The sequence below is a fragment of the Thamnophis elegans genome, chromosome 5, assembly GCF_009769535.1.
Source record: "Thamnophis elegans isolate rThaEle1 chromosome 5, rThaEle1.pri, whole genome shotgun sequence".
In the NCBI taxonomy this organism is placed as follows: Eukaryota; Metazoa; Chordata; class Lepidosauria; order Squamata; family Colubridae; genus Thamnophis; species Thamnophis elegans.
The window spans coordinates 50088463-50113116 of NC_045545.1; the positions used below are offsets into that span (position 1 = coordinate 50088463).

The 24654-nt window shown below is 36.2% G+C and overlaps 2 protein-coding genes across 7 annotated transcripts in view; one reads left to right on the top strand and one right to left on the bottom strand.

The window, feature by feature from the left end:
- Positions 1 to 7259, top strand: part of ANKS1A (ankyrin repeat and sterile alpha motif domain containing 1A) — a 137522-nt gene extending 130263 nt beyond the window's left edge. For 4 of the 5 annotated variants that reach the window (XM_032218724.1, XM_032218725.1, XM_032218727.1 and 1 more), the window contains 3 exons: positions 399 to 536; positions 2779 to 2949; positions 5061 to 6853. In XM_032218724.1, coding sequence (XP_032074615.1) covers positions 399 to 536; positions 2779 to 2949; positions 5061 to 5180 — 429 coding nt within the window. In that variant the 3' untranslated portion in view covers positions 5181 to 6853. Of the gene's footprint in view, positions 1 to 398; positions 537 to 2778; positions 2950 to 5060 lie in introns of all 5 variants that reach the window. The other variant, XM_032218726.1, reaches the window with a different exon arrangement.
- On the bottom strand, positions 6945 to 23587 carry TCP11 (t-complex 11). 2 transcript variants are annotated; one of them, XM_032218731.1, is made up of 10 exons: positions 23439 to 23587; positions 22399 to 22544; positions 21350 to 21482; positions 20102 to 20222; positions 14972 to 15192; positions 13875 to 14011; positions 13118 to 13341; positions 12071 to 12255; positions 10613 to 10776; positions 6945 to 9859 (listed from the first exon to the last, which is right to left on the bottom strand). In XM_032218731.1, the coding sequence occupies exons 2-10, from the start codon at positions 22535 to 22537 to the stop codon at positions 9630 to 9632; spliced, it is 1554 nt and encodes a 517-aa protein (XP_032074622.1). In that variant the 5' UTR covers positions 22538 to 22544; positions 23439 to 23587; the 3' UTR covers positions 6945 to 9629. The 2 variants fall into 2 exon arrangements, with proteins under 2 accessions (XP_032074622.1, XP_032074621.1); XM_032218730.1 differs by having other exon boundaries at positions 23053 to 23587.
- Between the last annotated feature and the right edge of the window lie 1067 nt (positions 23588 to 24654).

A 24654-nucleotide genomic window follows, 5' to 3' on the forward strand; every position in this document is an offset into this window, starting at 1 on the left:
ATCATATGCAACCTCCACCTATACATATTGTGTCACAAAAAGGAGGCCTCAACTGCATATCTAAGTTACCTTAATAAAAGCTTGCAGGACTGCAGTAATTGGCCTCAATATAATGTCATGCTGACATCCCAAGTGCAATCCCTGGCCACTACACAATGAAATTGGCAACCCAGCCTCATCTGAAACACCTATAACATTTACAAGTGTAGTTTTGCAATGTAGACAGTATTGAGTTATATGGATAAATGGTTTGTAGAAGGAGAAGGCAAATTTCAGTGTGAGCAGTGTGTGATTTTTATGTAAGTACAAAATAACCCAATGAAACTTTGTTTTGTTAATATTTCCTTATGTTAATTTCACTATACATATTGAGCAAAACAACTGTTTATGTATGGCAGAATGTAATTGCTGAACATGAAATTCGGAACATTTCTTGTGCTGCCCAAGACCCTGAAGATCTCTGTACATTTGCCTATATCACTAAGGACTTGCAGACTAGCCATCACTACTGTCATGTCTTCAGTACCGTTGATGTAGTAAGTAATATAACAATCCGTTCTTTGTTTATGGAGGCTTTGGATTCTGCTTAATGATGTTCATCTGTTAAGTTACTGGGCTGGAATGAAATCCCCTGTGAACTGGAAGTAAATGCCAAGTGATAGAATGCAAGAATACAAGCAATATATATAGCAATAGTACTTACACTTATATACCGCTTTACAGTGCTTTATGGCCCTTCTCTTGAAATTTTCTCTGGATATGAAAGGATCAAATACACGTTGTGAGAACAATATATTTTGTCACTACTTTCAAACATAATACTTAAAAATAATGTTTGCAAGTAGTGACTGTTGTTAAATGAGGCACACACATAATCATCTGGCTAAATAACCCCTACCTCTGCTCTCCCCATGCATTAAGTGGAACACTGGATGCTTCACAAATGATGAAAAACCCTCACAGTGCCCCTAGGTTCTATTCTACTATAGTATCAATCTTTCGGCAATAAAAGCAGTAAATGTATATTGGGGGTAGGATTACTTTTTTCCCTGGACTCCAATAAACCCCCAGAGACCGATTGCTTTGTGTATTTTCGGGGGAGCTCAAGGAAATAGGATAGAGAAGGAACAAATAAAACTGAAGATTTCTAAAGCTTGTATATTATTATATTAATATATATCAATATTATATATTATATTAATATATATTATAATATACTATATTACATTATACTATCTCATATATTGTATTATATCATATTATATTTATTTACCATTTTTAAGAACCACCCATGTCCCTCACAGAGGGACTCTACTTCTTCATGCAACATTAATTCTTCCTTCCTATCCTGCTCACAAGGTAGGGATGATCAGGGTGCTCAGCAGTAGCTCTTTTTGGAACAGGAGATTGAATTTCAATATGGCCTATAAAAACACCCTCAGAAATAATATCTAATAATATTTTATCCAACCCTTTTAATTGAGTCCTATTGGAATTGATTTGCTGTTGAAAATCAATTTTGATGGTGCTGTTCATTCACATTGATAAAAAAATTCAAATCCAAAGTGCTCAGAGTAGAGAGGTATGATTTCTATCCATAGCTATCCATTCCAAGCCACAGTACAAAATTAATGTGTGCAGTAGCACAATATAAGCTCCACCCTTCCATATTTGTTTCTTGATTTCTGATGCACGCACATGATTCATTTGGGGGGGGAGGGGTTACAACAGTTTAACTTGCTTGCCATGTACAGCTCCTCCCATATTTGGATATCTACATATTCTATAAAAATATCACCATATTCAGCAAATTGTAAGCTGAAATGTTGGTTCAACAGAACTAAACAGCTGACAGTAGGGTGTCTGCCAAACCTAACACACCATATATATGTATTTCAGATTGATACCAGGAGATATGCTGTTTAAGAACCTAGACTGATATTTATTTTTCCTCATATAGAATTGTATAATACCATATTGTGAAAGATTCTATCCACACAAAAAATTCAGTTTTTAGGAAATCCCAAAACAGATATATATGAACAGACACAGTATTCATATTTATTACACTGTAGTTGAAATACTTGCTAATTCTCTCAGATGCCCTTCTACTTTAGGTAAAACATATAACAGTAAACGTCCCCTCACACATATGTGCTAGTCATTCTCAAATCTACGGGGTGGTGCTCATCTCCGTTTCAAAGCCGAAGAGCCAGCACTGTCCGAAGACATCTATGTGGCCATGTGGCCAGCATGACTAAATGCCGATGGTGCCCAGAACATTGTTACATATAGTAACATATAATAAACATATTGTATTCCTATATTGAAATAATATTGCCATACTTTCAATAACTCATTCTTTGAGGATGATTTTACATGCACTTAATATTTACTGAAAAGAGGAACTTACTATTAAATACCAAGTTAGCTTAAATCTGATATTAAAGGAATCAAATGTTATAGGGTGGCTAATTCCATAAGAGAACATTTAGTCAGTTTCTTGGAAGTGTATCCTAAGTCTTTTAATAACAGAAGCTTCACTGCAAAGCTTCAGGTTTAAGACATACAGTGTAGAGGATGTTCAGGATTAAGAAATTATTTTAGGTATTTATTATTGGCTTCTAATATGAAGGATCCATATACTATGTATGTTTCTAATGTGTCTTAGGAGCTCTAATTTTTTGGTTGAATGAATATAATAAAAATTCCTTAGTAAAATACAACAGATGTTTTTGTATTTTAAATATTGTGCATATTTTGTTTCTTTTTTCCAAGAACCTAACATATGAAATCATTCTGACATTGGGGCAAGCATTTGAAGTAGCCTACCAGTTGGCCCTTCAAGCTCAAAAATCAAAATCTCCAGCTGTTTTGACCGCAGAAATGATAGAAACAAAATCTTCAAAACCAGTGCCTAAACCTCGAGTCAGCATGAGAAAGTCAGCAGTATGTATCTTACATGTTTTCATCCTTTGCTATAGAACTATGCAAGAACCTAAGTGATATCTGAACTTATCTACTACTTTCCCTATCTACTTTCTGTTCAAAATTATTATTTTTTCAATCTTCTATTTCAGCAAATGCTCTAGAGCAGCAACCCCTAAGATTTTCTGTGCCAGGGACCATTCCATGAGGGCAATTTTTCTGTGGACCAGAGGCACATGGTTTCATGTATGGTGTGGATTTTGCACATGTGCTAATGGGGCTTCACACACTTGCGCTGCCCAATTCCTGGTGTGCTACGGCCTAGTGCCGCTTTGTGGCCTGGGTGGTGTTGGGGCCCTCTGGTCTAGAGCAAGGGTGGACCCTCTGTGGTACTCAAGCTCTTTTAATACTATCACAACTGAACATGTTTGAAAACCCACAATGCATTGTTCTTGAGAGAGGATTTTCTAAGAAAATGTAATATTAGAATTGGTATCCAATCCCTATGTTTTGCAGCTTTTCAACTTCTAAAATATCTTGTCCATCCCTTGACCACTCAAAGCTTTATGGGATTTATCTGCTGAAACAATTTTTAGCTCAAGGCAGATTGTTTCAGCCATTCTGAGAATTTTGAATTTGAAAGCCTATTTCAAGTTCGAAATCAGGTCCAGACTATTTGGGGCATTCAACTTCAACTTCAGATTCAAATTGGAAACATTTTAAATTTGAAACATTTAGCCACTTCTAAAAACTTTGCCTACCCTCCAGTAGATCCAGGTAAGTGAAAAAAGTATGTTTTAAAAGTAAACATAGTAAAAAAAATATCTCCATGCAAATTATGTTTTTCCCTTTTTATATTGCTACTTGATAAATATAATTTGAGAGCAGAAATAGGATCAGAGTGACCTATTTGATCATTAGCATATTTTCTAATCTTGTGACCTGACAAAGTGGATTTATTAATCCAGTCTTAATTTAATTTCTCACATTTTCTAAGAACTATACATGAAATTGCTAATTTGCAGTAACATGGGAAGTTACAAAAATAGCAAATATTAAGTAAAATGTTGCCTTTATATCTGTGCTGTAAAGTTATATTTTTCTTCATAATTGCTGTTGCTCAGACATCTCTACACTTTCCTTTAACATGAATCTATGTTCATTGCATGTCAGCAATATCTCTGCTTTTATATGTATATAAGCATTATTGTTCTTAAGCTTCCCTTTATCCAATAGGAACACGAACACACAACTAATGACACACAAATCCTACTCAGTTTCTTTTCTTTAATTCCAAGATTATCCCATTAATAGTCTTTGTTAATCTAACAAGAAAATAAATCTTCTGGAATTCTAACCCATAAGATTTCTTTCTTGGTTGCTGTCCTTCTTTTTTACCTTCTGTCTGTGTTTTGCTTACTCCCACTTCTCAGGTGCCGCTCCCTTCTGATAGTCGCTGTTGTTACTGTCATACCTGTACTACACACCGTCCTTCCTATCTACCGCTGCAGTCTGTTAGTCCAGGAACTAAGGTCTTTACCCTTCTTGCAGTCAAGTTTCTAGTTGTCAACCTGTTTCTTTAAGTGCACCAGATCTCCTTCAGATTCTTCCGTTATTTAGCTTTGATGCTCTTTATTCCATTCTGGATTACAATTCCACTTTACATTATGTAAGGCAGATTTTGAGAAGTGTGCCGTAAACAACATTTGGACTGATCAGATTAAGTTTGGCAGGGAAAAAAGTTGAGTTGATAGAGAATAAATTATAAAAAAAATATGAGTACAGTAGATCATAAGAATGTTTTGCTTGAAAATCAGTTTAATATTATTTTTTACTGAAACTCAACTAGATCATAATTACGTTTGAACAAAATTTAACTTGTTCATATTCTTAACTTGTTCATAATCTGAAATGAGCTGATTCTATTTTTGTTTTATGGAAATATGATACAAATTTTCTGATGATTACATATATCCCATATGCATGTACACATATTATGCTTAAATGCTAGAGTAGTGATCTTCATTTCAAATCTGTGTGTCTCTGTCCAATGGTTTTAAAATGCACCTAATTTCATACTTTCAAAGAAAACAGTTTGCCTGAAATGTTCTTTCTTCTTTAATGTTCTCTAGCTGGAGCAATCTGAAGAGGACCAAGACTCCCAGACCCATGCTGGTGTATCCTGGGTAGTTGAGCCCAAGCAGGATTCCAAGAGGACCCTCAGCACTAAGTATGAGACTATTATCTTCTGAAAACAAATCTACATCCAACCAGTCTAACTGTGCCTTTGCAGTCTGATCTGCCTGCTGTTCTAAACCTTCCTTTGCCCCCATTGCTGGCGCTAGGCATAGTGCCATCAGAGGCAGCAGGATAAGATTATCATAGACTAAGCAGCTTTTTTATCTGCTTTCTACTGAACACTGTGAATTCTCCTAAAGAAAACAAGGTTAACACACTGAGAGAGTCAGCTGTTTTTAGATGTCTTGAGAGATGGGAGAAATGAAGCCTGTGGGAGTTCAGTATATGGATTTGGGAAAATCAACTCGTGTTTTTTATTTTCTCTTCATGTTGACACTGTGAATATGGAGTGGATTAAGACTCCATAGGGCTTTATTGTTTAGCATTCTTGTTACTGGATGGTTCTACAACTTTGTTCTCTTGTGTACATACTGTTGTAATCTGGATGTATATCTCCATACTAAAACATGGCCACAACTGTTCCATGTAGCATTCTTTTACCTGTCATCTCAAAATACACTAATTACTGTGATATTGTTTGCAAACCTCTTGCTCACCTGATTTCTAGCATGAATCTTGTTCACACTCTTTACTGTTTCTGGATACTGGAATGAATGGTATAATGAAAAATGCAACTAGGCTCCATGATTCCCTCTATTAAGCACTTTCTTTTTTCTAGGAGTCAGACTTGATATAAATAATATTTAAACAGGAATGTTTCAGCTCTCCAAGTATTTCTGATCAGTCTGTGTAGGATTTACTGTTAGAGCTTTCTGTTCATGTTAAGCAATCCACTTACAAATAACTTATTAATCACATTTCCTGAACTTTAATTAGAGTGCATCTTACAATGATACACACTAATTGCTATAAATAAGGATAAGAGGCTAATAAAGATCAAGGCAAATGGTAGGAAAAATGGATGCCATACTTATGTTGAATTAAATACAGTTAACAATTAGAAGAAAAGATATCAAGATTTTATACAGAATATTTCTAAATGGGCAGCATTCCAGACACCGGAGTTTTCAAAATATTTGTAATTCATCTTTCTCCAGGCAGGCCAGTAAATAGTATCTGACTTCTTATGACTTTTCAATACAAATTTCATTTAGTTTTTTAAGCAAAAGAATGCAAAGGTAGATTGAATTTTAAATTACTGGCTTTTCACTGAATGCTTGTCAGCTGAACAGAGATGATCTTAGATTCCATCTCTCAAAATAAACTGAAGGAAACTGATGAGTTCAGATGATGTCTGACATTTGCCTACTGTCCTTCAAATAATTTGTTTTCACTAAACACAAGTTTTCCAGTGATAATCCAGACACTTCACATTATTCAGAGACTGTAGAGTTACTGCGACTAAATGACCTTATGTAAATTACCATACATTTCTCACATCTGGGATTTAGTCATTGACAACAGTATAAACTTCCCTTGGTTGCATTTTTTAATGTATAAAATCATTCAATCCCTAGCTTTCTTTTCATTAATATTGTCCCCATTTTGTTTGCCTTTTGCCAAGCTGAACTACAGACATCCACGTTTCTCCATGGAAATGTAGTAAATGAGCAGAGCTCTAAGAAGCAGTGAAATCCTGGAGGTACGAAGATCAACACCCGGCTCTGGGTTGTGTCCTTGGCTGCTCATTAAGGACTTCCAGAGTTGAGTGAAAAGTGTCCCAAGCCACAAGCTGATAAAAGCAATATGCATTTTTAGCAAAGAACTGAAACTTCTGCAGTTAAAAGACTGATGCCATGAATTTTAGTTTGAAATGTTTTTGTTTCCTTTATATTGTGAAATCCTCAATTTCAGCATAGCATTGATGGAATTGAACAACAATAACTGCTAAAACAAAACATGAATATGCCTGTCTTATAATATAGCTTTACAATATATGAATATTAAATCATATATTCATACTTGGCTTGGAATAGCAATAGGCAAATTCCCAACTTGATGCAATATTAAATTTATTTTGAGGTACTAGCACCAGGGCTGAAAATTGTTCATTCTTAATATTTACAGTAATAATTTAAAAGAGTATCTAACTTTAAAAAATCAGAGAAATTTAAATTCTTGACAGTTCTTGAACTAACTAGAAGCCAGGTATAAGTAAGCCTACTTAACTGTATCACTGCAATACAGCTGTTTTGTGAAAGTATTTTTCCCTCCACACAATTTATAATAACTGGACTGTGATTTCTTGCATCTCAATCAAGTTATCTATTTTTTTAAATGTGGTTGGATTGTACTCTGTGGTTTGAGATTTTTTAGATGATTATTCACTGATTAGCACTTTTATACTAGTTGATAATTTAAAAATGCTCATTTAAGTTCATAATTTAAGTATCTTATATAATGATTACAGAGTATAAAAAAGTGGAGATCTTGGGCATTATGCTAAAACAATTTATTTACTTAATTCCACTTAATTCAACAATTACTGCTTCAGGTAGAAGCTGAACTAGAAAATGAGTTATTTTAAATATTCACAATCTTGAACGCTGGCTTCAGTTCTGACTGTGATAAATAAGTATCTCTATCCTATCCAAGAAAAAGATGAGGAAGTGCAAATAATGCTTTGGTGGATATGATAGTTTGCTATACCCTGTCATTGTGTCAATGATTTTCTTCAATTTTTGTTACTGCTGTATCATTAAGATGTAATTTAGTCTTACTCTATTTGGTTAAAAAATAGGAGAAAAAGGTATCCTTATCCCAAATAGTTGGATTTGGGAATAATTCACAGATGAATTTCTTGAAACACAACATTCCTTTATATGCATATGTAAATGATATGCTGGCATTGGTATAAATATTACTGTACCAGTAAGTCTGTTCTTAAAGAATGCAAATTGCATTTTTGCTAAGGAGGATAGGATAGTTAGCCTTAGAACATATTGACAAAAATGATGAAAGTTTCCAACTTGCTTCTTCCAGTAATTTGGTGCTTCCCTTCTGAGTTTACATGGACATAGCAATATCCATGGGTGCATCTCCTGATTAAGCATTCCTTTTAAGAAGGCAATTCAAGCCATTTTGGACTTGAGTTTTCCTATGATTTTAGCTGTGTCTAGACTCCAAAGTATTTGAGACTTTTGCCTCTCTGTGATGTTTTGCAGCACACAGAGGAGAATACCATCTATAGTTAGCACTTAATCTGTTTATTGGACTTTTAAAATACGACACTTATTGTAAGCAGTCATTTGTGCTGAAATAACATCTCCCTGTGCTGCTTTTGCTAGAACGCCTTTTCAAAAAGGATAATCTAAAATTATAGGCTTATTTTTACTTCATTTGAGTCCAAGATGAGAACACTTTATAACTGCTCTGATGGATGAGCTACTGCTTATCTTTTGAATGGAAAATCCGTTTATGAAAATCAAAACTCCTGTAGGATTTTTTGTTTTTTGTTTTATATATTTACACACTAGTATCAGCTCACACTGGCCTTTAGACTTTCTTAGCTTGTGAGAGAAATCCTGAATTTGAGGTACATGACAATCTGCCCAGCCTTCTTTGGGAAAGAATTCTAAAGCAGCTTCAAGTGGTGAGCTGTGCGGTTCTTGCAGACAGGTATCTAATGATACCTCTTTTTTTCAATACCTTCTTTGCCTGTGAAAATAAAAATGCTGGGTGATATTTCACTCCTTCACTGCCTCTGTTTGCATGATCAGTATGAATGTCTATCAGCAGGATTTTCTGCTATGCTTGCTTCTGAAGAAGGCAGGCAGATTCTTCGTAATAGGCAGTTTGAATATCAACACTTTTATGCTAATTGTGATGTATGGCAGTGGGACTGATTTGTAATAAAATGTTATTTAATCTGTCTTTGTATTTTGATACTTGAACTATTTCCTTTTTATTTTCTGTATATAAAAATTATTCTGTCTCTTTTTTTTGTGGTACCAAACATAACCAATCTGTGCAACAACATAGACTGACCTCACTACAACAAGGCGAGACTGTAAATATTTCTGAGCTTCCAGCAGTCGTTTTGTTGTTTGTTTTTCATAACTGTATGAGTTAGAACTGAGTAAATTAATAAAATTAGATATCTCTGTATGGGTTGTTGTGGTATATTAGTCTGTACCGAGTATTTTAAAACTACAGTTCTATATTAACTGATGTTTTGTTGAAAATATTAAAACACATTCTAATCATAGGAATGGGATATTAAAGTTACTTTTCCCAATTGAAATAACATGTACTAGCTAGTTTAAAATCACAGGACAACATTTTGAGCTGTTTAAAGGTTTACTGCAGCAAACTTGGCATTGTCAGTTTGGTATTATTAGCTGTACCTTGCAACTTCAGTGACCCAGTTTGGAATACAGCAGCAAAGAGCAAGACAGCTGCTCTGTTGATCACATTGAATTTTACATCAAAGTACTGTCTGAACAATTGCCAGTTTGAATCTCCCCTCTCCTTGCCGTCACATGATCTGCCTCGTTAGGTTGTTAAGAAGAAACTTTCCCTGTTTCAGACTTTGCCCCTGGAAGCAGCAATTTCTTCAGTATTTCTGAGTAGTATGGACCAAATACCTGTCTATTGTGATGAATCAAACTACCAAACCTCTGACCAATTTCCAATAGTTCTTCCTGAATAGGAGTAAGGCCTTGCAGTAGATTTTTAGCGTTTTGGCCACCAGGATACAAACAGTGTCTAAGAAAAGTCTGGATCCGTTGCTCTGTGGAAATTAAGAGAGATTTGGAAATAGATTAGAGTGCTATAATTATGGCTGTACCATTTGGGGCTCTCACTGATTGTTAACTGCAAAGTTATAAAGAAAAATTCAGGATAGTGTCAACTTTTTAAAGAGCCAAGCTTGTACAGTACACTGGTGGCAAAATAATTAAAATTTGTTTTTAAATTATATTTTAAAACTCAAAAAGTATTTAAATTCATCTGCTGACAGCTTGTGCATTTGGTAAATTATTAAGATTTTCAAGACATATTCTACATCCCAAGTAGTACATTTGATTAACAGCAATCATAACTCTAATGTAAAGACTCCATTGGAAATAAAAAGTAAATTTATCTTGTTATAAATGCCAGGCGCTGTATATTGGACACATATTCTGCTATCTTACTGAGATTTTCACTAATTTTCATTAAAACTTTGCTTCAATTTAAAAATATTTAAATCAGAGTTAAAGGTACTTTAGTTAACCCATTCAAGCAGGGGTATAATTCCTAATTGACAATATTAAATACTGGCAATTTGTATTACAAATAGCACTCAAACTGCTTCTTAAGAGAAATAAATGCAAAAATGTTTTCGAAGTATTTTTAGTATTCTAGAAACTTACTTTTATACTAATCATTCTACATACTGAACACATATTTTGTGAATGGTATTTGTGATTCAGAGTTTGGAGCTGAAATTCATCACTTTTTGTGTCCAAATAGATTTGCATCAAACCAAACTTCAATAACTTACCAATTAGAACCCGCACAGCATTGTTTTTATCTTCAAGGTTCCTAAGCTGGCCTTTGAGTGAAGCAGCCTTATCAGTACTGAGAGCAGGGTGACCCATCTGATTAAGTATGGCATTTACTTCCATGTGTATTTGATTGCTGATATCCATTAAGGCATTTTCTGATCTAATCGTATAATAACAAGCATGTTAACTCTGTCAATTGAAAATTTCAATGAAGAGAAAGATTTTTAACGTATGACAATGAAATCAGTTTAATATACTTTCTCAAAACTAAGTTTCTGACAAAAAATGGAACAAGATTGGGCAACAATTAATTAATTAGAATTAATGTTTTTATTCCAGTTCTCTTGAGGGAGATACTGTATTTATATAATTTGCTTAATGCTTGGTTCCAAAATTCAAATTGTTGCTCGTCCAGTGAATGCCCTTTAAGATATATCTTTATTGTTCCATAAAGACTGATACAATGTACCAAAGTACTTGTGGGATTTCTGCTGTCTACCACATTTGACCATCTGATGAATTCCTCCCAAAGAACCTGCTAGAGTTCCACCTTTTGCAAGTGAGGAGGGACAGAGTCTTGAAAATGTTTCTGCTTTTTAACAGGAGTGTCTGCACTTTAGTATAGGCTTCCCTTCCAGAATTTGGTCTGTTCTATACTTGTTACCTTTACATATATTATTAACATATTTTTACAGAAAGTCTTTTATACAATGGCATTATACATTACCATACTGTGTATATTAAATTTCATTTCTTCATTTTATTATTTTGAATTGATGAACATTGTAGAGTAAACTTCAATTACAGTGGTGGTAAATCAGAGAGAAAGTTACAATAAAGCACAGAGCATAACATAATTGGTCGGGAGTAACACTTAACTTTTTTTTAGTTACATAGTGAGTTTGGGTTTAATTTGTGTGCTTGCTTGTAGCCTTTTCTATCAACCCAATAGTGGGGAGAAATCACTTTTAGCACCAAGAATGCAGCAATCTTTATAAAGGTGATTTATTAGGGGAATAAATGAGGATTTACCCCAATTCAAAAAACTCTAGGATATCTATGGTTCTTAAATAATTGCCAAATACAATCTTAAAATTATACACTTTCCTGTTAACATAGGTTAGTGGACAAGATTTAGCTAGGCAAGAAAGAAAACAGTAGATAATTGTTCCCCTATTGTAAGCTAGTCTTTTGAGCTTTGCATTGTATACAAACCAGGCCATTATGGTTTGTTCAGCAAGCTTTGGTTTAGTACCATATTATTGAGTTCATAAATAATGTGGAGTGGGTGTTGTTAGTTAGATCAATTCTAGTCTTGTATATTGATTGCCTTGTTAACCAGCCTTGCCTACCCTTCTCCATATAGTATCACAAGATTTTAGCTCAGTATAACCTGCAAAAGACTGAGCTAGGAAATATCATTCCTGTCTTCAGAAAATATTAAAATAGCTTGCCTTATATCAGGGAGACCTTCCAGAAGAGCTTTTATTACTCTTTTCAGCCTATTGCCACATCCTGGTGAACTGAATAACTCATTTCCACATATATTGCTGCTCACTAATAAGACTGAAGCAATAATGACTAGCTGATTCACTTCTACTTGTAGAGCATGCAAACGCGCTTTGTCCATCAACATAGTCTACAAAGAGAGAATATTCATGAGATCACAAAAAAGTAGGGGCTGGAAGAAATCTTGGAGATCATTGAATCCAAACCCCTGTCCAATGCAGGAATCCAATTTTCAACATCCCTGACAGATGAACCTCTGGCATGTTTAAACACTTTTCAGCAAATAATTCATATTGGTTGCTGTGCTTTAAGCCTTCCAAAAAATGCAGGGCCCACAAGTGGATGTAGTATTCTAGCTATGTTTGGTTTAACCAATTCAGAATTTATAGGGGACAATTTTGTTTTCTAATGTTGACACTATATTTCTGTTTATGCAGCCTGGGATTGTTTTTGCTCTTTAAATTTTTTTCCCCCCGAATAATTAAAAGTTTTTAAAGTTAATTCTTCCCTATTGGTTATGATCAAATCTAGGAGAGCCTAACCCTAACCCTAACCCTATTGAAAATGAAAGACAACTGAAGAGTTTTGAAAATTTGGACATTGGCTAAGTTTTTCCCAATAGATATCCATAGTTATAGTCTTCCATTATGATTGTGTCTGTTATGATTGCATCTCTCCTGAAAGTTCTATAATCTGGTCCAGAAGACAATATTTAGATCTTCTGTCAGGGTTGATAATCTGTAGCATATTTCCACCATAGCTGTTTGTTTTTTCTCTTCCTATATATTCTTATCCATTCCTCTTCATTGGTCCAGTGTGATGAAATTCCTGAATACCAGTGCATGTGTGAACTTTCCTCATAACCATTTAGCTGCTGTGTGGACATTTCTAGATTAGAGTTGTACTTTGCTGAATTAAGCTTATGCTTCCCTGACTATTTTTTAAATCTTTCCTGGTATTGAGAAACAATTCTTTTAAAAGGAACCTCTTACCTCAGGATAGTGTTCTCTTCCAAGCTCCCAGTCCAGCAAATCCATATACGCTTGATTTAACACAGCAGTGGGACTATGAATAAATGAGACTTTTCCAGCAGATATAGGAGAAGTGGGAACAGATGGTCCATTGGTTCCAGAGGTGGATGAAGAAGGAAGCAAATCAGAATTTGATACTTTGGTTACGGCCTTGTGTAGCCAGTCAGTTGTATAAGCTAGACTGTCTGCAGTGATGAAAAATTTGGAAAAGAAACAGGGCTGTTTTTTTCGGTAATTTCTCTTTCCTTATTTTTTGGATAGATGCTGATTTTTTTATATATCAAGTGTACTCCATGAATTCTCACATATTAGTAATTTTCATTTCAATTTGTGAAGTAATATTCTTAGCATTATATCTTGCCTGTATTTTTAATTAATCAAGTTTAACAATTCAATTTATCCATTTTTTTTCTGATTTCAGAAAAACTTTTTCTGGTATTCCTTGAAATTATGAAATTATCTTCAGAACTACTGGAGTTTACCCAACTGACAGGAGCAAGAAACATACAAACTCACAGTAGTCAAATGTAACTAGACAAGGGAATGTAATAGAAGATAGGACTCTAAATATTCTCTTATGTATTTCTTAAAATGTTAAAATCCTTATTGCATTTATTTGTGAGTAAATGTTGACAAGGGCCTAATGGTTTTGACTCTGTAAGTTATTAGTTTACAAAACGATCTAGCAAATGTCCATTGCTCACTCTTTGATACCTGCCTGGTAGTTTGTTCAGGAGTTCCTGAAATTTTTTCCTTTCATATTGCACAGAGTGCTCCAAGAGATGGGGTCTAAGGCTTTGTATGGTAAAGTTGACCATATCCATTTTCATTAGGTTCAGAACTCGGAAGATCTCTCTGTCATAGGTAACAAGAACAAAATCATTTTGCATTGTAATTAAATCACCATTTCTAGCCTTAAGGAATCAGACTCTAAATTATAGATTATTAGATTATAAATTGTATCCTAAATTGTATAGGTTTATATCACAGATGGAGATCCTCTGTAATGAAGCCAACTCATCTGGCATTCATATCCAAAGACTAACCTCTGTTTCTTTTCCAAGGGCTGGCTAAAATGCTTTTCTTCTGTCATTGGGCTAGAAAAGAAAATGCTGTCCCAACCTGCTGGTTCATGGTGACTATTTCCCTTTTATCAGAGAAGCAAATATTCTTTTGTCTATTGCATTGATAATGTTGGGAATAAGCCTTAAATTACCCTGTTAAGCCTTACTGCATATCGCCTAATCTTCCTGGTGAAATGTAAACGTGAATCTGGCTCCAAATTTAGCCCCTTGACTAGAACCAAATTCCATACCTTTGATTGGAGTTGAACAGCCAATAAATTTAAATAAATAAAGATAAATTTAAAACAGCTGATGTAAATCCTATATCCAACATAGGTATATTCGTTTCAGTAACTAAACTTGGAAGCAGATTGTTTCTTTTTTCAGAGCTGTGCCAACATAGGAAATAGAAAATTCAGGAGCCCAGGTCCACAGCTATTGTTGCATATAGTATTATCATTTAATTCCTAATCCATATCGATGCCTTGCTTTAAGAATAACAGTAACAGACTGAAGCTCAATGTTTGTTTTACTTTTAGACTTTGCAAAAAGTCTAAATTGAACAAACAGGTATTTTTCTGTGCATATTTTATTACTCCTAGAGATGAAAAATGGTGAACTGCAAGGTTTTTTTATAAAATTAAAATAGGAAATTGTTGCCCTACAAGGTTATGCATTCTATATCAGTATAATTTTCATAAATAAGATAATGACTTGTACAGGATTGTATTTTCTCAAAACTCAAACCCACCTGAGCAAATGAACTGGGTCTGCCATGATTCGCAGACTTTGTATTTCTTCATCTCTGATAGGTGCACAGAGCATTGCCATGGTGCCTAAGATATATGTAGTGAGCTTGGGGATATCCAAAGCTCCATGCTCAGCTTCCTGCTTTATCAATTCGATGTCTAGTGATTCTTCAATCTGACTCTTTAAACGTGTTTGCCGTGGCAGAAGCAAAGACAGCAGAGTCTATAAAACAGAATGGAGGAGGAATGGAACATTTGTAAAAGCAAATATTCAAATTGATTTTAACTATTCAAGCTCAATAACATACATTATTGTAATAAAAATATGGTTGGATGAATGGCATGGTGCTTCTAATATTGTAAATCACCAACAGATGGCAGTATTGATATGTTCTTTAGCCATTTTATTTGGCAGAAAATTGCTATGAGAAAAGATTGTTGCTATTTTTGTGAAATGGGACTCCACAGTGAATACTGATCAGAATGAATTTTAGACAGCTGGGGGAGTGTTTCCAATTGAAATTCATCACCAAATGCAGGTTGTTTATTGGTATGTGTAGTTGAGTACAGGGCCAAAAACTGTAAAGATGTGAATATGTGATCAAGAATGAAGTGGACAACCTATGACAGCAACAATTTTCACATAAGAAAGGTTGATGACCTAACTAAGGACAGTCAGCAGATCATTGAAAGAGAAACCTCTATCAAGCTTGATATTTCCTATTAAGAAAAGGGTCAAATGTTGATGTTCCTCCTTATTTCAAAATGCTGATTCCGAAGATAAAAGCTTCAAGAGTTGAAATTTGCCAGCAAAGATTGTCACACTATGAGAATGAAGGTGGAGAATTTCACAGCATTGTTCAGCTGATGAAACATGAGCTCACCAAGAGACAAACTATCAGCCCATGGAATATCATTACAAAAATTCAGCTAAAGAAAAAGAATTAAAATGTAGGTTTCAGCCGTAAATTTTATGCCTACGTGGGGGATTTCTTTTTTTTAGGAAAACTCCTATCTATTTCTTTGAGCTACCAGCTCAGAATTCTCTACTGCAACACTCAAAATTTTGAAACAATTTAGCAGGATTCAAAACTACAAGGAAGAATTTTTGCTGCAACATGATAATGGTAGGCCTCATACCTCACAAGCCATCTAAAACGCTTTGAAATTAAGGTGACGGTTCCCCTCGCACATATGTGCTAGTTGTTCCCAACTCTAGGGGGCGGTGCTCATCTCCATTTCAAAGCCAAGGAGCTAGCGCTGTCCAAAGAAGTCTCTGTGGTCATGTGGCCGGTATGACTAAATGCCGAAGACGCACGGAATGCTGTTACCTTCCCACCAAAGGTGGTTCCTATTTTTCTACTTGCATTTTTACATGCTTTGGAATTGCTAGGTTGGCAGAAGCTGGGGCAAGTAACGGGAGCTCACTCCATTATGCAGCACTAGGGATTCGAATCTTTGAACTGCCGACCTTTCTAATCGACAAGCTGACTCTCATTGTGCCCCCATCCATCATACAGTCCATATATGGCCGCCCCCTCACAGTAACTCTGGGCAGCTTAGAAACAGTAAAAACCCAGTAAAGAAAATAAGAAACAATAACCACACACCCCGCCTAGCAACAACACAGTCAAATGAACACTTGATGGGCTCCATCCCATTCTGTGTTTTCCAGCCTAATTGGCAAAACCAAGTCTTCAGAGCCTTACAAAAGAGTGTCAAAGTGAGGACCAGTGTAATTTCTGCAGGGATGATATCCCATAGGGAGGGAGTTACCACAGACAAGGCCTTTCTTCTGGGTTACGCCAGATACGCACCATTTCAGGGGTGAAATCCAGCAGGTTCTGGAGAACTGATTTTGAGTAGTTTGGAGAATGCCACCTCTCTCTAGCCCCAGTGTGTGGTGGGAATGGAGATTTTTGCAGTATCCTTCCCCTGGAGTGGGGTGGGAATGGAGATTTTGCAGTATCCTTCCCCTGCCACGCCCACCAAGTCACACTCACAGAACAGGTAGTAAAAAAAATTGAATTTCACCACTACAGCATTCCTTGTTTCCCTGCTCTAGTGGATCAGATGGATGAAACTGGCAAGAGACGGTCCCTAAGATAACCCAGTCACAAGCCATGAAGAGCTTTAAAGGTGACAATCAGCACCTTGAATTGCATCCAGAAGAAATTGTCAGCTAATGCAGCTCCTGCAGAAATAGTGAAACATATGCACACTTGGAGCTGTACAAAACCGTGCAGACGAATCCATTTTGAATCAATCCAGATGCTTTTCAAGCGCAGACCCATGTAGAGGCATTGCAATAGTCAAGTCAGGCGGTAACTAGGCTGTGAGTGACCATGAGTAGTGACTGCTGGAAAGGATGTAACTGGCACACTACCTGTAGTTATACAAAGGTCCTCCTGGCCACAATTGCCACCTGCTCCTCACGGCAGGAGTTGTGAATTCAGGAAAAAGCCCAGATTATGCACCGAATCTATTTGGGGCAGTGTGCCACCCATCCAAGACCAAAGGTAGTAGCCCGTTGCTTTCCATCCAGCCCTTAATAATCTCAAAGCACTGTGAGAGGGAGGTCACGGTACTGCTTAACTTACCATGGGCTGAGACATACAGCTAAATGTCATCGGCATATTGATGCTATCTCAATCCATGGTGACGAATGATCTCACTAGTGGCTTCATGTAGATGTTAAACAGAAGTGGAAAGAATATCAAGCCTTGCAGGACCCTACAAAGTAGTGAACAAGGCTTGGACTTATCGCTTCCTATCAACACTGACAGTGGCAACAGAGGAAGAAAGTGAACCAGGACAATAGACAACACCCCTCCCAATCCCTAAAGCTGCACCAGAAGGATACCATGGTTGATGGTATTGAAGACTGCCAAGAAGTCAAGTAGAACAAGGATGAATACACTACCCCGCTTCCACTAGAGATCATAAAAAAGGATGATCAGTGTCATTTCTTTTCCATATCCAGGCCTGAATCATGACTGGTAAGGATCTAGATAATCCATTTTATCCAGAAACCTCTGGTGCTGCCACACAACCATCTTCCCAACAACCTTCCCCAAAAGGAAGATTGGAGACAGATAAAAAATTATCTAAGAGTGTGGAATCCAGCAATAACTTCTTAAGAAGAGGGCAGACCATAGGGTCCTTAAAATGTTGGAGCACTACCCTCTGCTGCAAGGAATAATTAATCACTGCCAAAATACACCTGTATGTCATCTCCCAGGAAGCTTTCACAAGCCAAGAAGGGCATGGATCTAAAACACAGTTGCTTGCTCTCATAATCCCTAGGATCCTGTTTACATCTTCAGGAATAGCAGGATCAAATTGTTCCCAGATAACAAGGACTTGCCCCAGGTGCTTCCAGTGGACCTATCCCAACTATCCCAGCATCTAACTGGGAACGAAGCTGAGCGAGGATACCATGTGATTTCCATCTTTTCTCAAAATCTAAAAACTAACTTTGTGAGCATCTCTTTAACTCAAAAGAAGAGGCAGAAAGGATTGTCATGGCCTGGTTGAAAAGACAAAGTACGAAGTTATTTTGTGACAACTTTAAGAAGCTTGTCAGTCATTGGCAGAAGAAGGAAGTGAATGATAGTGATTATTTCGAGAATAACAATCTATAACAAAATATTGTTTTATTTCAAGTATTATTTTCCTGTTTAATTTTAATGGGGATATTTTAATTAGTGAAAGTTATGGAATTGAAGACATTACTTTTCATATAATAGTTTTAGATACAGCAACATCTTAAATTTAAAAAATCTATTTTAATTACCGTATTTTTTGGAGTATATACCTTTTTCTCTCAAAAAAGAGGGTGAAAATCTGGGTGTGTCTTATACACTGAGTACAGCATTTTTTTGCCTCCCGAAACCCTGCTCCCTTCACCAAAATGGCCGTGCATAGCCTTTAGGAGGCTTCCAGAGTGATCCTGGGCGTTGGGGAGGGCAAAAATGAGCGAAAAACAAGCCGTTTTTGCACCCCCACCCCCAGGAGCACTCTACAATCCTCCTAATGGCAATCCATGCTCTTTTTTGGACAAAAACCAGGCCCGTTTTTGCAAAAAATGGGCCATTTTGGGGAGGTCTGCAGAGCGCAAAAACTTTTTTTTATTTGCTGCTTCTAAGTCTTGGTGCATCTTATACTCTGAAAAATACGGTAATTTCTTTTCAGGTTAATTTTACTCTCCATGCAGGTTTCAATAAAGTGCGAAATACATGTAGAACAAAGATATCCTCAAAAGGTTTGCAGCTGCAAAGAGACTGATACTAACTTCCACTGTTATTTTAGGCAAATGAGTCATAAAAATGTTCTAGTTTAAAAAGAAATCATTTTTTTAAAAAAAACATTCAAATGGTTAACTCTTTTTCAAAAGTCCTATAATTCTGCTGCTGCCTTTGATGAAGTGACAGCACTAACTTCAAGCCTTTTAGGGGAGATGGTACAAGTGCTAAGTTACAGGTAGTCGTTGTTTAACTATCGCAAATGGTTCCAGTGAAATGGTTGCTAAGGTACATCATCACTAAACAAACCATATGCTTGAGAGAGATGCTGGAAAGATTGCTGGATGCTGCCATCTCATTCAGATAAAAGCTCACATGAGGCAATGCCAGTATTACTCTGACTCGAGAGTGCATTGTTATCAAGTACAGAAATTTGTGGGAGGGAGGGTACATCAATAAAATATTTTTTTACCATTACTACCATTGTATTTATGAACAATTGCTTTCCGAGACAGTTGCTAAAGAACTTATGACCACAGTTGTTAAGCGAATCATGTGGTCATTAAATGAATTTGGCTTTCCCCATTGATTTTGCTTGTTAGAAGTTGGCTGGGAAGGTTAGAAATGGTGACTGCATGACCCAAGAACACTGCAACTGTCATAAATACATGCCAGTTGCCAAGCACCTGGATTTGGATCACTTGACTATGGAGATGCAGCAATGATCATAAGTTCGAAAAGTAGTAATAAGTCACTTTTTTCAGTCTATATAATCACTAAATGAGTGGTTCTAAGTCGAGAACTACTTGTACCTGTAATAGGTTTTTATCACAAAAATCAATTTGTTAGATATGAATAAAGACATTCCCACTCCCCTTTATAATTTACTTCTTTGATTTCTTGAAGTAGCTTGATAGCATGAGAATAGTCTGGTGGTACTTTGAAGAGTTGTTCTTTCAGATTATCCCAAAAAGCTTTGTGCACTGTTTCTTTCACTCTGCTTTCTAAACTGTAGTGAGATAAAATTAGCTGCTGTTAATATTTTTTCTACCTACAATATTGTCTGGAGGCCTAGTTTCATATACTTTTTCACTCATTGATAAACATTATTTTTCAGTCTAATCAATCTTGTAAGGAAATACTAAATAGATGATCCTATGAAATTTAAAGAGTAGGTGCACATAAAATATATTCTGGGAAATGTAACAGGGACTACTGTCTGGCTCTTTCAAAGAACTATCAGTCCTAAAAGATTTTTTTAAAAAAAGAAAATTCTCTGTCCTAGGGGAATGCCAAACCACCATTCCAGATTGGTATGGATTGAAAAACAAATGGGGGAGTTGTCCAAAATGGTAGAGTTTGCACAATGGTTTGTTATTATATCTTGAGAAGTTAGGGTCAGAGCTAACAATATGCTACACATCTTAACTGAGAGTGGCCCATAAAGTTCATCTAGATTAGAGTTTTATTAAAAATCAATTCTCTGAATCATGCAAGTAAAAACAGAAATGTATTGACACATAATTGGAACAATACAAAAATAATCTACAACATGAATGTTTAATCATCAGTTTCAACTTTCCCACTTTGAGTCTTTATAGTAAATGTCAACCTTCTGCCTCTTAATCATAGCCTTACATCTTTTATTAAAATTATTTATGAAATCTATATGTAATTTTTAAGTCACCAAGTGTTCTGGCTATGTCTTGGGTTTATGCAACTCAAGTAGCCAAACTCAGCTTAACAACATTCCATTAACAAAAACAATTGCTTATTTGGCAATAAAATAATCTAGACACTAATGAGAGGTTAAATGAAAATCATATTCAACCATATTAGCTAAGAAGACAAACAGCAGATTTTTCCCAACTATCATGTAAAGACCTAGCTCTAGATTCTAATGCTGTAAAAGGTAGAAAGAAAGAGTACAACGACCTATAGGACTCAGTTACAGTGGTGATCAATGCACCATTAGAAAACCTGAAAAAACAAGTTAGAGAAAGATCATCATGGAGAAAATCTATCTGTATGGCTGTTAAGAGTTGACAATAATGAATAGCACATAATGAATTAAAAATATAGCTTTATTCGAAGTTAACTGAAAATTTTTGAGAGCATTGAGAAAATAAAACCTACCTGTTTGGTGATAAATTCACTTCTTGCAGTTTGAAGTCATGGTTGACAATAATTTCATGGGCTATTGTCATTTTTGAGACTTCATTGGCTGTTTCCATGAGCTCTGAGATAGAATGAATTTGGGGAGAATTTGCTATATAAAAATAAAATAGAATGGTGCTTACTTGGGCCACCAATTAGGGATGTTTTTAAAGACATGTACTATTTATAATTAAACAAAGTATCTTTTTTGATGCAAACTCTGCTGATCCTTTACACTTCTAAACAAGCAAACAAAAGTGTTTTTTTTGTCTGTGGTAGATTCTGAGGAATTATAATTATATAAGCATGATTAAAATATTCCAGTTTAAAAAATATAGGATGTTATTAGTAATTTCCAAGTATTTCTAATATCACAATCATAAACCTCACAGAAAAATATTACAAAATTCTCTAAAGAACAGCAAATTATATATGAATGTTACTACCCCTCAGAATTGATAGTACTTGTCTAGAACCAAAGATCTGGGAACCAAGGATATAACAAAAATATTGTTTCAAACCCCCAAACCGGACAAAACCCAATATACAGATAGTAGGGATGGGACAATCTTTTCTGCAAACTTTGAGAATTGCCAGAATCAGGGCAGATAAATTTAAAATAAAGAAATTTCTTCAAATGAAATTATTTCAATACAGAATCTGTACTCTAACCTAGTTTTACTTTTTACTTCAACTTTTCACCTAATGAAAATATCAAAAAAGTAATAATCATTTTGCTATGTGTTTGGAGTTTGAAAGTTGAATAATTTGCACACATTCCACTTTTCTGAAAAATTGCACAAATATTAACTCTCTCAAGATCTTTTACTTCACTAAATTATTAAATTGCCTGAATTTTGCTGTACCAGTTATTATCTTGGAAATGTCTCTGTGCAGTCTAGTCTACGTTTATTAAACACAATTTTTACCACTAATTATAAATTTGAAACAATTTTGGGGGTAACATGCTATTTTTCTGTAAATATTAATATTTGATTTTTCTAGCATTCAGTATAAATTACACATACAAGATGGGATGTTAGGTGGACAGAGTTTGGGAATGTCTCCACCCTGGGTTTCTTCATGCTCCCTCGGTTTTCTGGAACTACAATCTGTGGTTTGAGAGTCATTGCAGTCACTTGAAGTAGTCTCTTTAGGGTTAGGCATCTTGTTTCTAATGGAAGACATAGATTTTAAAATGACATGGACTATCACATCACTTTCTAAAGCATATGAATAAATTGTTTTTGTGTACTTTAGCCAGATTACAGAAATTAGAGGAAAAATATATTCTTTTAGAAAACAAATCCATCATACAGTCTTCAATTTACAACAGTTCATTTAGTGACAGTTCAAAGTTAGAATAGCATTGAAAAAAATGACTTGACTATTTTTCAAATTTATGACCAGTGCAGGATCTGCACGGTCATGTGATCAAAATTCAGCCACTTGGCAACTGACTCATATTTGACAGTTGCCATATCCCAGAGTTATGTGATCATTTTTTGCAAACTTCTGACAAGCCGTCAATGGGGAAGCCAGATTCACTTAACAATTGTGGCAGTAAAGGGGGATAAAATTCACTTAACAACTGTCTCGCTGAGCGACATAAATTTTGTCCTCAAGTGTGGTTGATAACTCGAGGACTACCTGTATTCTTTTCTCAGAAAAATGACACTTACTACGCCAAATACTGAATTATCAGTGTGAAACCTGGGATGGTGTCCCTCGTGGAGCTTTGCTTGCCACCAAACAGGATCGCTGCTCAACCTTTTTCTTTTTAAAAACAAGGCGAGAGAGGCATACACCATTGTGCAAAGCACAGCCTCCAAGATCACTCCATTTTTGAAGAAAACCTCTGGATGGGAAGGCAATTTGAGTTGTCCCTTCAAACGTTTTCTGACCCAGTATTTCCCGACCCCTTTCCTGGCCACCTCTCTGACAACGCCTGACCCCCTGAGGCGACGAAGAGGGAGGGAGTCTCGGGAAGGGACCGGGCAAGCCAGGAGAAGAGCCCGTAAGAGGAGAAACCGAACAGGCAGAACTGTGCCCCACCGCCCTCCCTCACCTTCCCCGGGGAAAGCAGGGAGAGACGAGGCAGGGACGGGCGGCGGTGACCAGAGGAGAGGGGGCAGCGCGGCCGGATTTTCTCGGCCGACCCTAAACAGCCAAGAGTTTTCAGGGCGCCCGTTGGGCCGATGCGATTTCAACGGAATAGAACCAACCACCTGCCCGCTAAGAAGGGGGGGGGGGATGCGTCTGTTTGAGAAAGAATCAAGTGTAAGTGGTACGCGCTAACGGTCTTTTCGCGACAATAAGATTATAACAGTAGCGTTTCTTTTCCATATTCAGGTGGAAGGCGAGGTCCATAAACTTTCTTCTCCCACGTTTGAATTTCTCCCCACCCTCCCGCTGCTCCTTTTTTTTTTTTTAGAAGAAAGGTCATTCATGTCTCGTGAACAACGCGGAGGACCGAACCAAACGTCACAGTAATGGGAAAAAGCTCATAATTCCAGAGAACCTGAAGAGAATTTCAGTGAGATGAAATACTTATCGGACGTTATCACGGTGTCATAGCTACTCTAATTGTTACTCCACACAAACATACATTTTGTAAGAAAGCAGTGTTTTATTATAGCGTAATCGGAGCTTCTCCCCCCCCTTTCATCCCTCAGTGAGATGCTCCAAGAATGGCCTGGGAATCTCAATGGGAATATCCATGGGGAAGGCAGTGGCGCCATCTAATGCCAAGATCTGGCTTTAAATAGTGACTTTAAAAACTCGGAGACTAACGGAAAACACTGATACCCCATAATATTCCACAGATGCCTTAAACAAGTCTGGATATTTCCATGCAGTAGAAACCTCATCTGGAAGGAAAATGGCTATTCCAAGGGAGCTTGCCAAATGTTGTAAATATTAATAATTTTGCAGGTGTATTGCCAATAGTTGCAGGACAATAGCCCGACATTTTCTCATTGGGGCTGCTGAGGGTTAAATTGGGAAGCTGGAAAAAAATCTCACAAAAAGATAGTAGCAAACAGTTTCCATCTAGTAGCCAAGAAAACCATCTTTTAGTATGGTCACTAGGAGCTAAATTAGATTTTCAGAATTAATACAATTAATGCCTTTAGATTTTAACAATTAATACATAATGAGTCAACAAATTAGCAGGGAGATGTTAGATTAGATATCAATAGGAGTAGGCACTACAACCCATGAGAAATACTTCCCAAATGGGTTAAATTTTTTACATTCCACTTAATCATTAATTAATCACTGCA

Excerpts from the sequence above, each read along its gene's own strand:
- TCP11 (XM_032218731.1), bottom strand. The coding sequence starts at position 22,537 with ATGCCTAACCCTAAAGAGACTACTTCAAGTGACTGCAATGACTCTCAA. Across the intron at positions 15,193-20,101 it reads TACTTCAAGAAATCAAAGAA|ACTCTGCTGTCTTTGCTTCT; the intron begins GTAAATTATAAA and ends TCTGTTTTATAG. Across the intron at positions 12,256-13,117 it reads GAAGAGAACACTATCCTGAG|ACTATGTTGATGGACAAAGC; the intron begins GTAAGAGGTTCC and ends CTCTCTTTGTAG.